This window comes from Pseudopipra pipra, chromosome 2 (genome assembly GCF_036250125.1).
Source record: "Pseudopipra pipra isolate bDixPip1 chromosome 2, bDixPip1.hap1, whole genome shotgun sequence".
NCBI lineage: Eukaryota > Metazoa > Chordata > Aves > Passeriformes > Pipridae > Pseudopipra > Pseudopipra pipra.
Window position 1 is genome coordinate 75,640,377 of NC_087550.1, and position 15,851 is coordinate 75,656,227.

Genomic DNA, 15,851 nt, shown 5'->3' on the forward strand with positions numbered 1-15,851 from the left:
TTAGTTAAAATATACCTTTTTAACACTAAAACCAGGGAACTTTGAAGCCTAAAACCTGCAAGAAAATTAAATGAGAATTAATTGTTTCCTTCACACTTGCTATGCTAAATTTATTAAAATAAGAAAAAAAAATTGAAAACCCAACCCCCAAATTCCCCAACAAACAAAAACCCACTTCACCTTATGGACTAAACTAGAATCTTCCTTGTCTGGAAAGAGCTAGTTAAAACGTATATTCACTTTCTTACTGAAAACCCCTCCCTTTTCCATTAGCCTGTAGAGCTGGAAGGTAGAGGTTTTTCTGAATTGATACCAGCAGAAGATGCAAGGAAGTACTAGTTCCAGTTGAAACCATGGGATTCTAGAGATTGCCCAACATCATCTACTGCTGTAGGCAAACTTCGATGTAGTTGTGAGGTAAAGGAGAAACTTGTATTTATTTTTTTTATTATTAAGTAGGAATACTTATCTTAAAATTTATTAACCTGCAGGAATTTTTTCATATCTCCTAATACTTTATTTTCACGTGTTTATCTTGTACTAGATGTTGAGAATGGCATTTCATCATTCCCGCAATTTGCTCTGCCATCTTCATGTTGCTGAATAAGATCCCATGTTCTCTGGCTCTCATATTCAGGTTGTTTTCCCTGGTGTATTTTTCAATATTTTAAAGAAGTGTTTTGTTTAAGGAAAAGTGTTTTACTGACTGACAAGGGGTTCACTTCCTACTACCAGCTTCCACTCAAGGTATTGCATTTTTATTCTTTTTTTTTTTTTTTTTTTTTAATCTAAACCAAATCTTTTTCTTTCCAGGAGGACTCACTGTTTTCTTTTTTCCCCCTTTTTCCTCATGGGGGGCCTAAAATGTCTTTTGCTGTAGTTTGCTTTATCAAGAAGGTTGTAACCTGTCAGCCGTGTTCACTCTTCAAACATCAAGGTATAAGAGCAGTAGAACAAATTGTGTTAAAGGACAGTTCATGTAATATGTGTTGGAGCTTGCTGACAGAATGAAGTTGCCAAATCCTGGAGTACAGATGATTCAGAAAAGAGAAATATTAGTCCTCTCCCCTTCTTATGAACTGTCACTCAGTAGACTGGATAATGTTAATGCCATTCTTTTATTGCTTTGCTCAGCAGTGAAATGGTTGATCTCTAGTACAAGTTTTATTAACTTATGTGTCAATTTGTTAACCGTATTCAAATGAATGCATAGAATAAATCACACTTAGAACTGGTTTTGCAGTCCTGTGTTGAAATTGCTGACACAGATCAAAGATTTATTTTAAATTGAAAGCCTAATGCTTTACAGTGCTGAATGACCACCAGCAGCTTCAAAACACTAAGAAGATTTTCTGGCTCCAATGGGTAAGGTGTGACATTTGTGCGTGGAGGGGATTCTTGATGCTGTTTTAAAGATAAATTGATGATTCCCATCTTCCTTGGCTGCTCTAGCAGATACCATCGCACTTTGTCTTGTAGACATGAGAGGATTTTGTAAACTCGTCCTTAGTCACTTTTGCCTGATGAAACTGAAACTTTTGAAGATACCATGAAGAGCGCTGAATTCTTGGAGACTTTTGTCAGAAAAGCAAAAGTCTGGCATATGAAGCCAATCTGAGCGGCGTACTTTACTGGCAGTGTTAAGCCTGTTGCAAGTAGTTCGCCAAAGCTCTACAAATTAAGTCTGTCTTTTTTGCGTGCTTTTTGGGAGTTACTGCTCACATACCATGACATCACTTCTTTTCCCTGTGGATTCCTCCTCCGGAGCCCGCACCCTCGGCACTCCGGGTATAGGTGAGGGTCTCCTCCCCTCCCCAAACGGGCCGTGCCCACCTCCAAGCCCCGTGGGGCGACGCGAAGGCACCGCGGCACCGGCGCTGGGACCCCCCGCGCTGTCCCCGCGGCGGAGCCCCCGATGGTGCGGGGGGGCGGTGGGAGGGGCCGGGCCGGGGGCGGGTCCCGGCGGGGCCGGCGGGCGGGGCGCAGCCTCCCCCTGCTCGGCGACTTGGGGGCGCCTCGGCCGCGGTCTGTGCGGCAGCTGCCGGCGGGCCATGGGGGGGAACAGTCTCAGCCTCGGCGTCCTGAGCCTCGGCGTTCTGCTCCTGGCCGCCGCCTCGGCGGGTGCGGAGCCGCCGCCGAGCTGCGATGCGGTCCAGAAAGTTTTCCAGCTGCGGCGGCTCGGCCCCCTGGGCGGTGTCCCGGAGTCCCCGCGGGCAGGTAAGGGAGAGCTGGCGGGGCAGGAGGCACTGGGAGCAGTGGGGGACGGCAGGTTTGAATTTGGTGCCGCCGGCGGCGGTGGGAGGGTGATACCCGCGGGGGCGCCTCGGGTCACCCGCGGCGGGGGGAACGGGTTCCGTAGCGACATCAGGGGTGGCTGCGGGGGATGCGTGGCCCCTTACTCAAGAGAGAAAACGCTCTTCTCGGGCTGCGGGCACTGGAGCACCCTGACACCTGCCTAAAACCCCCTTGTGCCCACCCACTTCCATGCCGTATCGCGCAGGAGAGCGCACTTCAGCTGGGGCTCACCCTGCTTCCAGCCGCCCGTGGGCAGGCACAGGTACAGCGGTGCCAGCGCGAACCCTGAAGGCAGGGGAGAGCCACCGAACGGCGTCTGGGGGTGGTGGAGTTGCTCTGGTGTGAAATGAGAATTACACCACTGCAAGCGGTGGGGCTGCACGTTTTCTCTGCCGGATATTTGCCTGTCGCTGTATGGAATTAAATTCGCGGGAAAGTAATGTCTTAATAGTAATTTGAGTATATCTAGCATTTGTATCAACAACAAAACTTTTTTCTTGAAGAGTGTACCAAATGACGTTGCAAAGCTTATATGTAATAAGATGTACCTCCTTAGATCTGAGGTTTGTTTCCAGCTTCATGAGAACCTCTGTTGACTTCAGTGATGCTAATCACAAAATTAAAAAGGAGTTATTTTCATGGTCAGCGATATACATATCTATAAGATATGTTCATGTTTGGATGACAGTCAGCTAGTAAATGTGTATCAGTACTTTCTTGACAGAAAATTACTTCTGAATACAAAACTGAATTAATGTCCCCCTCACTTTAAAAAATCAATAGCCTCTTTCTTTTTTTAAGATAATCTGTGTAGTTTTTATTAACTCTGCAAGTTGAGGCATACTGGGTTTATTTTAAAGGAATTCTTTCAAAACACAGCTTTTTAATGACTATTTTAAAGCATGACAGATAATTCTAAACTTGACACAGTTGTAGTGTGCAGTTTAAAAATCAAAATACTATATTTATAAGGTTACCAGTACTTTTGACAACATGCATTGTTGTCTTCTTGTGGTGTCCTTGGCTAAAGATTTTTAATTGTCTTTGCTAAAAAGAAAATAAACACTTTAATTGGAAAGCCTAATTAGACAGGAACTGTCTAGAAAGTGAAATCTGAGTTAAAGCCCTGTCAGTGGCTTAATTTTTTGGTGCTATTTGTGTGAATAATATCAGTATGAATTATATGGTATCTGTTTATATGTGTATGAATATATGTATATATTCCATATCCTAGTCTAACTACTACAATTTCTCTTTCATGGTCATTTATTTTGACTACTATACATTTACTTGTGTACTGGGATAGGGAGGAAACGTGTTGCCTCGAGAGGAAAGAACTGTACGGTACCTTATGTATGTTTCTTTTGCTGTGCTCCTCCCTTCCCCTGTATTTTTATACCACCACTCACTCTCATTTCTTTCTTTTGACTTTTCTATGTTTCCTGTTTGAAGCAAAAGCCATTTCTGAATTATAAGAATAATAAAAGAATTCCTTTCTCTGCTGCTGCCCCTGCAAGCAGTGGGCAGCAGGAGGTGCAGTACAACTGCATGGTCAGCAGCCTTTCACTCTTTGAAGGAGTTGCATTGCTGTGGGCAGCCTGGAAGACACCAGCGCTCAAGGAGCCCTGTTTGAGTGTCAGAGTAGCTCTTGTAGCACTTGCTCTGAGTAGCACTTGTCTCAGAGATACATGCAACAAATAACTGCGAACATTAAAATCTATCCTGAATTGACAATGACAAAAGAAATGGAGATAAAATGAGTATTTTAGAAGGTTTAGGTGTGATTAAAGGTTTTTGTAGGCTGAAAACATAATATGAAGAGGAAAGAAATGTCACTTTTGCTACTGATCTTTTGTATTAAGCCTTCTTTTGAGGCAAGATGTAAAAATATTTTAAAACCTTTTCTGATGGCACTTAGCAATGTGTTTGTGTAGAAGACACACACATGCACATGTACAGCACAGACACTTTTTGTAAGTGTCTGCTTATGAAAATAGGTGTCAAAGTTGCCTTTATAAAGTTTAATTTGGTTGCTCAAATGTAGGCACCTGGCATCATTTGAATTTCCTTAGGGTTTCCAGAATGTCTCATGGGGCCAACAGATACAATACCTCTGGGAGATTTACATCTTCCTGGGTGGTGGGTGGGATACCTTTGGCATCTCAGATGCTCCCGGTGCGCAAGCACAATGCCAGGCCAGTGCAGCCTGTGGCATCTAGGAGCCAATCAGCTATCATCAGGTATTGGTGTTGATTTCTGAACAAGCTGCATAAATACCTCTATTTCATTGCCTCTACGTCTTTATTTTAGTGGTAGCTTAGACCTAGCTTGTGTAAGAACACTTTAGTTTAAATGTCCTAAACTGAGCCACACCTTTTGGGTGGAGTAGGATCACTAGCTAAAGAAGAGCAGGAATATTAGCTGGTGTATGGATTTGTATACAGTGGAAGGCTACCTCTACAGTCAGTAAAATTATAGGGCTTATACTGGCCTTGTGTTCATTGCATGTACTAAAATAAAAAGGCTGTACCATTCATATTGGTTTTTTTTCCTCTTTTTAGTAGTAATAAAAACTAAGCAGCCTTATATAGTAAGTGATGCAAATTGTAATTCTGTTTCATTTGGGGACTGCCCCGTGTCTGTATTTTGAATATATATTAGCTCAAAACACATGCATTGTTTTATATAATTAGTTTTGCAGCTGTTATATGTAGTTTGTGTATCTTTAAAGGAGAAAAAAATACCTCTGTCATTGTATGTAGAAATGCCACATATATGCACGAAGGTGATCTTGAAGGATACGGGAACTACAACTTTGAGCTTGTGTTGTCGTTCACATAGCACAGGATATAATAGTGTTGAAATTGGCAACTAATAATCAAAATGAATTAATATAGTTACCAAACCTAAGGTTTTTATTGCTACTCCCAGCAATCAAGACACCTGACTAACTGTTAGTAGTCTTTTGTAGATGTGATTTGGGAACTATAGTACAGACTTAATGTTCAGTCCCATCACGTGCTATATTGAAACATTTATCTCTTTCATACTTATTTTAAACGTTAATTGCAAAAGTACTTTGTTTTTTTTCTTGTGTGGTTCTGTGCTACAAGTGCAGGGTTAGTGGGACTGTACAGAGAAACCTCAATAATTAAAAATCGTAAAGGGTGCTTTTTGTTGTATGGAGAATCAAGAATCAAACACTATGCCAAGCATGAAATAAATATAAAAAGGCCTCAAAGGTTAGGTTTGGAGTTTTTATTTTGTTTTCGTGAATCAGTATGACTTGGATTATTTGGAAAAAAAGGTTATCTGCAAAATACCTTTTTTTTAACATATTTTAATTTCCTGCGTTCGATTTCTGGTATTGTAACCTAATCAACCTTCTTGAAGAATTCCATGCTAGTAAAGCTGGAGCTTTTAGCTGATTTCAGCAGCTCATTTTTCTGACAGGTTAAATGAGGGCTCTGAGCTCTCCATGTTATCTTGGTTGCAAATGATATTTCTTTTCTGATTTTCTTCTCTCAAAATATGTAGAACAGAGAAGTTGTGAATGGCCTATCCCTGAAAGTGTTTAAGGCTAGGTTGGATGGGGCTTTGAGCAACCATATGGTGGAAGGTGTCCCTGTCCATGGCAGGAAGGTTGGAATTATACGATCTATAAGATTCCTTCCAACCCAAACCATTCTGTGATATAATCCTATGAACAGCAGAATAAGATGGACAGTAAACCATTCACTCTTGCCTTTTTGACAAAGGACTTTCAGCAGGTATGTCAGTGAACAAACTTTCAGGCTTCTGTTTGCACCAAAAAGCTGAATTCTGTGGCTTATTGAAAAATGTTACATTTGCTGGCACTGAAACAATTCCCAGTGAAGTGGGGAAAAAAATGGGCTGGAGATATTTGTTTTCTCAGTAGTTTGCTTGTTTGTTTGATTTCTGTTTGTTTGCTTTTTTGTGTTTGGTTTAGTTTTTGTTTTGTTTAGTTGGTTTTTTTCCAGGAGTCAGTCTAGGCTTCTTTTCATCAAACTCTGAGAGATCATGTATGCAATTATGAGAACAGGAAGCACAGAAGAGGGTGAAGACTGATTAGTTTAAATTTTATTGCAAGGCTTTTTGGTAGAGAATCATTATGAATATGCAGTTCAATAAATGAGAAAAACTATGCTGGAAGGATGAGATAATCTCAGAAAGAGTTGATCTGTGATACACTTGTTAATTCAAGTGAAAATATTCTTGCTAATTTTACTTAAAGTAACAATGGAAGTCAGTCTGAAATCCAGAACAGGTTATTTTGTTGCAATTCCAAGATCATATTTGAATTTTAATTTGTGTTTCTAGTATGATTTACATTTAGGTAATTTGGATTTTTGTTCTATCTGAAGTCAAATTAAAATTTGTTTGGTGTGTGCAGGCAGGGGCACTTCTAATTACTCTATTTGTTTAACTGACATTTAGAGCTCTGGAAAAGGATTTAGTCAGAGACAGAAAGTGAGTTGCTCTGTCATATCAGTAACTGATGTCTGTTTTTGTAAGGACTTTTACCAACAACATAATTGTGTGTATGTGTGAACATTTCACCTCTGGATCCACAAAATTATCACTGTGAAAAAAATTTTACAATATTTTGAGATTAAAACCAACAAAAAAATGGGCTCAACTATGTAGCAGCTTCCCTATCTCTATCTTCCGTCTTTTAGCTTCTCTAGGAAGTCAGCAGTGCTCAGTAGCCTTAGGACTTGATCTTACTGGGATGACCTGAAAGGTGGTGGCCGTACTGCTCAATAGAGGACAGAGGACCAACTCCTGGTTCTCATGCTGGGTGGAATAGACTGGCTCATGTCTACATTGCTCAGGGCTGGTGTCCTGCAAAAGGGATGGCCTGTCCTCACTTGGCGGGGTTTGCCTTTGAATCCTCTTGAGAACCAAAATAATGCTTTTGTAATGCCAAGGCGCTGTGGGTTCCCTTCCTCCGCAATTCAAGCAGTCTTAAAAATAGGAGGTCTTTTGGTAGGCAGTGAATGCAGGGTAACATGATTACATGTTTTGTTTGGTGAGCTGGAGTGTGGGTGTATGGAGAGGTGCCTTGACCTTGACCATTGCTCGTTACTGAGCAATGCTGAAGTACTTTGCAACCACCACAGTGATGGCAGTTAATGCTATGTCTGGAGCGGTGCTTGTAACAAAAATGAGTTAACAAATATTTAAGGATGAGCATGAGAAGAATTTATGTCTGATACAGGTTGAAAATCCATTTTGAAATAAACCACTGATTTGACAATTGCTTCCAGGCCATATGTCATTTTAGTGCTGACTTTTGAGAGATTCTTTGTCATTACAATCCTAGGTCTGTTTTGGGATTTTTCAGAGTCTGGATTTCATCTCTTGGAAGTCTAAGTAGACAGGGGGAAATTTACTACACATATGTCATTTTCTCTTCCTGGCAATTAAAGTCTTCATCCTGTCAGCATTTGTTTATCTCAAGGTACTGAAAATACAGATTTGTACGGCTGAGACCATGAATAAAAGTTTGAAATCAGTTCCAGATAGGTAAACTTACATCTCAGAAGAGTTACATTTTTCTTCCTGAGCGGTCTTTCCTACACCCATCTAGATTGTTTTCAGTTTTAAAACCTTTCCTGTGCTGTAACTGTTTATGTCAATATATTTTTATTACAGTTTTTTATTACAAGTTATTTCTCATCTAGCTGTCTTGTGATCTTGTCTCAAAGTAGATCACAGTGTGGAACCATCAGAATTTGATACTGAAAAGAGCCAATATGCCTTATCGGAGCAGAAAATGTTTTCTCTCTGCATTTCAAAATTGGTTCTTGATAAAACAATTCCTGTGGAAGATGGGAAGGTTTTTAGGTGTGAAAACACAGAAAATAAGTGTGGGGGTTTTTTTAATATTGCTTGTGCTGAAATGGAACGACCTGTTTCATACCCTCTTCTGAAATATTATCCGTAAGCTGTTGCTTGTTCTGCAGTTTTATAAAGAAACAGCTACAAAACTACTGTGGATTTTGAGCAATCACTCAGTTTTTAGTCAATTGGGTTCTTTGCATGTTGCTTTTCCTGGCCATTGAAAGCAGCTGTCTTTAATGAGCTGGAACAAAAGTAGGTCAATAAAATGTACTTTATATGTGCGTGATTAGCAGATTTAAAAGTATAAAACAAAATTCCCATAGGGTTGGGAATGAGACCCATGTTAAAAAGGCGCTGCTTAAAAAAGTATTTGCCATAAAATCCAGAGACTAAAATGATATTGAAGAGTCAGCTGAAACCATAAACAAATATTCATTCATTATCTTGCTTTAAAGAGGACTCAAATCTACTTCTCTCTCCTGACTTTGCATGGTATCAAATTCATATCACAGTGTCATCCACGCTTTGGTCCTGGGTCACCACATGTCATCAACCAGCTTGTCCATTCCATACCTTCCAACAGTTTTCTTGACGTGAAGAACAACCTTCCTTCTTCCCTCTTCATCTTTCCTCATGAACCTATATCTGTCCATTGCTGCACAGTGGCCACTCAAGCTGTTTCATCATACCTCAGTTAGTCCAAATGTGTCTGGTTCTTCTGGGCATATTCGGAGCTCCAGCTTTACCTGTTTGTTTTCCAGTGTTAAGGGTGTTATAGGAACTGCTGAATCCAGAAGACACTGCTCCCAGAAATTCTTCCTGGCAGCTGAAGCCTATCCGTATACACTCTGAGAGTTCAGTAGTGAAGTTAACTAGTGAAAATACACCCTCCCTCTCCAAATGACACCACTGTGTTGCTGACAGGTTAAAAATTCGGGAGCCCCTTTTTATACTGATACATTGTGATTGCTGTGCATTGCCCTTCTACACACAATGCAAAGCAGAAAAAAAAACACAGGACCTTCACAAGTTATGAATTATCACCTTCAAGTGAACACTCTGCATACTTTAAAGGATTACTTCATTAGTTGGATTTTTGTTGTGTTGTCTTTCTTGCTTTATGGGTGCTGCCATCCTCTTCCCTAAGGGGCAGCCAGCTGAAAATTTTACTTCGGCTCATCGGTAAAACTTGAAGCAATTTAGCCAACTGCCAAGCTTGTTTAATTGATTCCCCCAGCATCCTTACATATGCACATGAAAAAACCCACAGAAAAAGAAAGAAAGTGGAGAATGTTTACAGATTTCATAAACAAAGAAAAGGCATTGTCCATACTCCATTTGGATCAAACTTACTCCAGTGACTTACAAAACTCACTTTTTCCTTTAAGAAACCAATGTCATATATCATAAAGTCAGAATAATTGCTTGTAATGCTCTAAAAAAGATATATTTGATAACTCAGACCACTATTTAGGATCATAAATGTATCTCAAAACTATAGTTAGTAAAGACCATGATCAGCCTTTGGCTACCCTTAGAGAACAGCTAGGAAATTTAAATTCTTGTTGATGACATTAAAAAAAACAAACAAACAAACAGATATGAGTGTATTCTTTAAGTTCCACCTGGAAATCAACATTCAAACTGTCAAAGTTTTTCTGCTTTTAAGACTTTCTAGGCTTAATTGATTAGTGAATTAATTCTATTTGTGATCTTGAAAATGTATTCTATATTGATATGCTAGCTTTTCTGTCTGAGTTCATCTTTGGAAAATTTGTATATTGGACATTCCACTGCAGAGAAGCAAGTTATGAAAAGAGTACATAAATCTTCATTGAGACACTGCATGATTCTGTTTTCTTCATAGTTATGTTTTCAGCTTGTGAAGAAGAACAGAAGAAAGTCCTACTGCAGACATGGCTTAATTAATCTAGATTAATTTACCTTTTTCTTTCATTTAATTCTAGTTCAAGCTACTGCTGTGTTTCTTATTCTAACAGATTTGTTGGGCTCTTATAATCATACTTAAAATTTTCTGAGGTTAAGAAGAATTTAAGGGTAGCTAGGCATATCCAACTTCAAAAATATGAAATCAAGAAATAGGAAAATTTGCTAAGAATTGTGCTATAAAATAAATATTTATGTATAAATATATAATTTTGTGTACCGGGGTTCTCAGGATGCTTTGTGAAATTGGAAGTTAGAGGAGCAGGTTTAGAATAATTGTTTCCAGCATCTGGTAGAATAAAAGGATTTAGAAGCCAAAGTGATCCTGAGGTATCTCAGCAGTACTGGTAAACTGAAAGAGCACATTGAAGGAAGAGTAGAGAGAGCTCTTTTAAGAACAATATAGAAGCAGTGGGTTATCTCTTGGTTATCTATATTATCATTTATTTGTTTAATGGTTTTTGTCCCCATAAAATGTATGGAGCCAGACAGAACAAATGACTTTGTAAAATGTGCATACTGAAGAACATAGAAATTTATATTTTTAAATAAATTGTGAGGATAAATAGCCTTCAAAAAATTAGGCTATACAAGGAAAAAAGATAGAGTATAACACTTAAGAAATAAAATTTCTTACTTGCAAAAGTTCAGTGATTCATATCTGCATTAGAGTTTTAACTTTTTGTTGTGCTAGTGAGGGTGTTCAGCTTCCTGCACTGTGGCTTGTAGGTGTACCAATCCCTGTGTGTTAAACTGCTACTGCAAACCACTTCAAAGAGATTTACAGGGATAGCACTTGCTTTAGTTCACATTCAGAGGTTATGTTCTTCCTTTTGCATGCCACCGTGAAGGCAATGTCAGACTTGTGAATTCTGTGTTGTTGTAGAGTTTCTTAAGGTATGTAATGATTTTCCTGTATCATAATGATATTTACTGCAGCTTATGTCTGCAAAATGGGTTTACTTCAAGGCACACATTTTTACCATGGGCAGTAAACTGTTCTTGTATATATAGTCAAACTTCTGTCTTCATAAATATGGCATTATGTCAATCCTAGCATCACTTCTCACTAAAATAAATTAGTTTTGCCTGAAAACTTATATCATATAACCTAAAGCATGAAGCAGAAAAGATCCTTTAAAAATTAAAAGAAATTCTTCAGTCTTTAATACTGAAGGTTTAAATGTATTCTCCTTTCCACATCTTTTCACATTTTTATGATGGAGTGACAAGAAATTGTGAAGGTAGAAAACAATGATGCTAGAAGGAAATATTCAGCAAATCTGAGACTATTATTTGCAATTAGCAAGGGAAATTTGTTTATTTGTCATGGGAATCAAATTATCTCTGTGCAGTATTGTAGAGTCAAGTGTTCATCAAGGACTCTGATAACTCTACTTTTTTTTAATGGTCCATATAATTTACCAATTTCATTCTGGTTGTGTGCTTTTTAAAATTTGATTTCTAAGAAATCTTCTATATCTTCTTTAACACAATGGGTTCCTGCTTTAGAATTGGGATTGCTGTATGTAAATAATTACACTTTTTCTCACTGTTAGCTGAAGTGCTACACATAGATAAAGGGACATGAGTTTAAGAGAATGTATTTAAACATTTCACCATTTTTCTAGAATACTCCAATTCAGCCCTCAGTAGCTTAACTTCTCCTTCTTAAGTTTCTGGAATATATTTTTTAAAACACCTAATTTACTTAAGACAACTAACAGAATATTTAGAATACAAAGTGTGTAGGGCCTCCCATTCCCTATAGCTATATTCATACTGTCTTAGAATGATTTATCAGAGAAAAAATTGCAGAAACATGATTTAAAAGGAATGATAAATCTTGTAGGTTTAGTGGTAGGAAAATAAAAGTTTAGGTACACAGAGGTGGTGTAAGAGCTGAAAGTGGGTGCAGAGTCAAGGGCAATGTGGATTTAAGTTGACTTTTTAATTTCTTACCTTTTTCATTCCAATCATAATCGTCCTTTTTTACCTGTTATAAAGAAAGAGTGATGCTTGCTAGAAATCTTGTGATGCCTGTCAGTGAAACAACATATTTGAGAACAGAATTAGGATTGGACTGTTAAATTTTGTTTTAATATAATTTAAATTCTCACATATTTCTTCATTCATTATGTGTTTGTTCCTTATTTTAGAAAACATTGTTTAGATATAGTATATATAAAAAAAGATTTTAAATACCACACGATAACAAGGAAGGTGAATAAGGTCTTTTCATGCTTGGTTATTCAGTTTTAAAGTTATAAAAGTACTGAATTACTCCTCTGGAATTTCATTGTGCCCAAAATTTGAAAACATACTTCTTTCTGGAAACATTTCCCAACCTATTAATGAAGGAGTGAGTCAGCATGATGGATACATGGGAACGTTTGATGTTAGAGAAAGACACGGTAAGGGACTGGAGTTTAGGACTGCCCCATATAAAAGTTAATATGGGCATATTTGTTATGAATCTGTAGGGAATGGGATTTCTGCTGGTGTGTTTGTAATATTTAGCAATAGTTAGCTAAAGAAGCACAAGAGCCTTGAGCTGGTCCAGCAGTTCAGTATTCTGGAGGATCATAGAAGCACAGAATAGTTTGGGTTGGAAGGGACTTCTAAAGGTCATCTAGTCTGACCCCTGCAATCAACAGGGACATCTTCAACTAGATCAGGTTGCTCAGAGCCCCATTTAAGCAGATCTTGGATGTTTCCAGGGATGGGACATCTACCACCTGTATGGTGATGTACAATGCATATTCAATATATTTTACCAACACTAGGTATCAACATTCACAACTGGAACAAGATTTCAGTGTCAGGGAAATTATATTATATGACATTATTAACTGTATTAAGTGTAGTCTTCCCATGGAATTTTAATTAGTATCGCCTTCTGCTTAAGGAGACCAAATGTCTTTAAAGTTTTAAGTATTTCTTTTATGTGTCAATACCTATGTGGAAAAAAAAAGGAAAAGAGTAGCTGTTTTCTATGTGTTTGTGTTTTGCATACTTCTGGTTTATATTAATCCATGTAATTACCTTATTACCTTCTCCTTAGGTGTTGATCTCCAGGTTTGTACTTCTAGAAATCCAACATGCTGTACTAAAAAGATGGAAGAAAGGTATCAGACTGCAGCAAAGCAAGATATACAGCAAGTGCTTCAAAAATCAAGTGCTACATTAAAATTTTTAATATCTCGTAATACAGCTGCTTTTCAAGGTAAGGCTTTCTGCTTTTTGTTTCCAGACTTCTTCATGCTTTTCTTGATTTTCGTCTTTGATTATTTTATGCATGTAATAAAAGTCATCTGTTAATTTTTAGCTTTTCACTATGATTTTATGCTTTCAAATAAGGAGTGTTAAATAAGGCAAGTGATTAAGAGCTGCATTGCTTTTGAAATTTTCACAAATATATTTAAAAAATATAATTTGTGAAAAAGTAAGACATTATTTTAGTAAGATTCTTTGATTTTAATTGAAAACCAGTAACTTGACATTCCTCTTGAACTTCTTTAATTTAGGTGATACTAAAATGCAAAATTAATGCCTGGAGTGCTACAAAAGAGAGATTTTTGTTATTAGAGTGTTCCCACCCACCATATTCTTTGTCTTTTTCTAATAGATGTACTTGGGTAGCTTGGTTTTGAGGTTCATTTTTGGGATCTAGTTTTGTAAGCTTTTGAGTTTCTAGAACCTATTGAAAAAAATTGTAGGTTGAGCAATAGTTGTTCTAATGCATAAATAGGAAGATATTAGATAAATAATAGTTATTTGGACTGGTGGTGGGCTTGCCTATTCACAATTACCCTGCATATACTATTCATTTTTTTCTGATTTAATAAGGCATAAGTTAATGCAGAAATTGGTTAGGAGCTGGGAAGATCTGAAGAACAGCGGCGATATGAGATCGTAAGTGGTAGAAAGGGATATATACAGTTCACATGTGTTGAGGACAAAGTCCTACAGTCTTGTTTTTTGTCTATTAATATGTACTTATGACCTTTATGACCACTTGATTGGACAGGATAACATGGTAACTTCATACAGGCTTGGAAAGTTGTCCTTCTGGTGACTGTCGTTTTTAACCTGTGAAGTTGAAATGATTAGCAGGATAGGGTCATAAAATGGGCAGAAAAGTTGACTTTGGAGTTCTAAAGACTTCCCTTTTTTGAAATTTAGGCTGTCTAATGCTAAAACAACTTGGAGTTGCTCTCTGCCTTCTGGGAGTTTTGCCATTTAGCCTGCTTAATGCAGCTGTCAATGGGTGTTATGCTCAGGAGATCATTGGTAAAATGTGCAAAGAAATCTCTCCCTTGCTCTCCTCTGCCTTCTTTCTTCTTTTCAACTTGTGTGTATTAGCTTTTTTTGTACCATAAGAGTATAATATTCTGTATTGCTTTGCTGACCTAGGGCTGTAGACTCTGCAGAGCTCAGTGACTAACTGTACTTCGCGTAAGTGGGAGCTGTACTCTTTGCCTCAGTGTTTTAAGATCTCCTCCTTTCCCCCAACCCAAAAGAAAAACCAGTGCACGAAAAAAACCCTTAGCTACCTAGATAATATACTTGTGCAATTCCAAGATTTCTCAGTCTTCACAAGAATGGGACTTAAATGATATTATAATGAAATTAAGTGAAATAAGGACCCCAAAACTGTATTTCTGTTGCTATTATGTCCTGTGGGGCTTAGTCAGTGGGGTATTTTCAGAATGCATGCAGGGTGCATCTCCCTCATTGATGAATTCTACCTGAAAGACAGGGATACATATATGCCTTTGAGGAGAAATAGTTGTGAATCCCTCTGGTATAATCTGAGTGGTTATTCAGGCGTTTGGTTCCAGGCCCTTCTCAGCTAGTACACATTAAAACTCTATGGCCTGTCAGCCCAGGGGGATTCTCTGAACACCATGTCAGAGGCTAATATGAGACATATTCACTTTTAACTCTCCTAGCAGTGCTAATTTACAGTGTAGAAGGAAATTCAAGAAGCAGTGATGCAAAGAAAGAAGCCTGCCTCTGTAGCTTAGTGATTATATGTCCTCCCTCTAGTGGGATAATTTCAGGACTGCTTGAGAATTATAGTATTTATTTTTTTTGGTGAAACACGTGTAAGCATTTCTTATTACAGCAATGCAAGCCATCCTTCCCAAATATGTAGCCTACACTGATTCTCCCACTGTCTGTCTTTCATCATTTGCTTTTAAACAAATATTTTTAAAATACTTATACTTTAAAGTATATCTATTTTATATACCTTATACACTTCACATATTTTTGAAGTACATGCTTTAGTCTGGAGTACTTTCATCTTTGTTTTCCTTTTATGTAAAGAAGTATGATTGAGAGAGAATGTTCCATGGATTCTGGTATTATTTAGATTTAAAGCCTTGTGTAACCTTGAAGTAGTTATTTATGGAAAAACATGCTGTCGGACATGCCACTCTTTACTGAAAAATTCCAATAATTGCTAACTAAAATTCAAGCTAAATGATTTCAGATTCAGAAACCATAATAGGATGCTGCTGATATTTTTTCAGTTTTGAATTCTGGGAACATAGTAGGACATTATACCTGGTCTGAATTCAGTTTTGATGGTGCTTTTAGCAGGAGTTTGGACAGGAGACCTACTTAAGGTCCTTTACAGTCTGAATCATTGTACGACAGGGTGTCTATCTCATCACCAGATCTTTGAGGCTGGGCTGGGCAGTTAAGAGTATGATTACCTCTTCTGCTACTTT

General features: G+C 38.0%; 1 protein-coding gene across 4 annotated transcripts in view; it reads left to right on the plus strand.

Moving 5' to 3' along the window:
• Window positions 1-1,712: 1,712 nt before the first annotated feature.
• The window catches only part of GPC5 (glypican 5), a 398,962-nt gene continuing 384,823 nt past the window's right edge, over window positions 1,713-15,851 (plus strand). For all 4 annotated transcript variants that reach the window (XM_064645992.1, XM_064645995.1, XM_064645994.1 and 1 more), the window contains exons 1-2: window positions 1,713-2,217; window positions 13,175-13,336. In XM_064645992.1, the coding sequence (XP_064502062.1) occupies window positions 1,728-2,217; window positions 13,175-13,336 (652 nt within the window). In that variant the 5' untranslated portion in view covers window positions 1,713-1,727. The remainder of the gene's footprint in view (window positions 2,218-13,174; window positions 13,337-15,851) is intronic.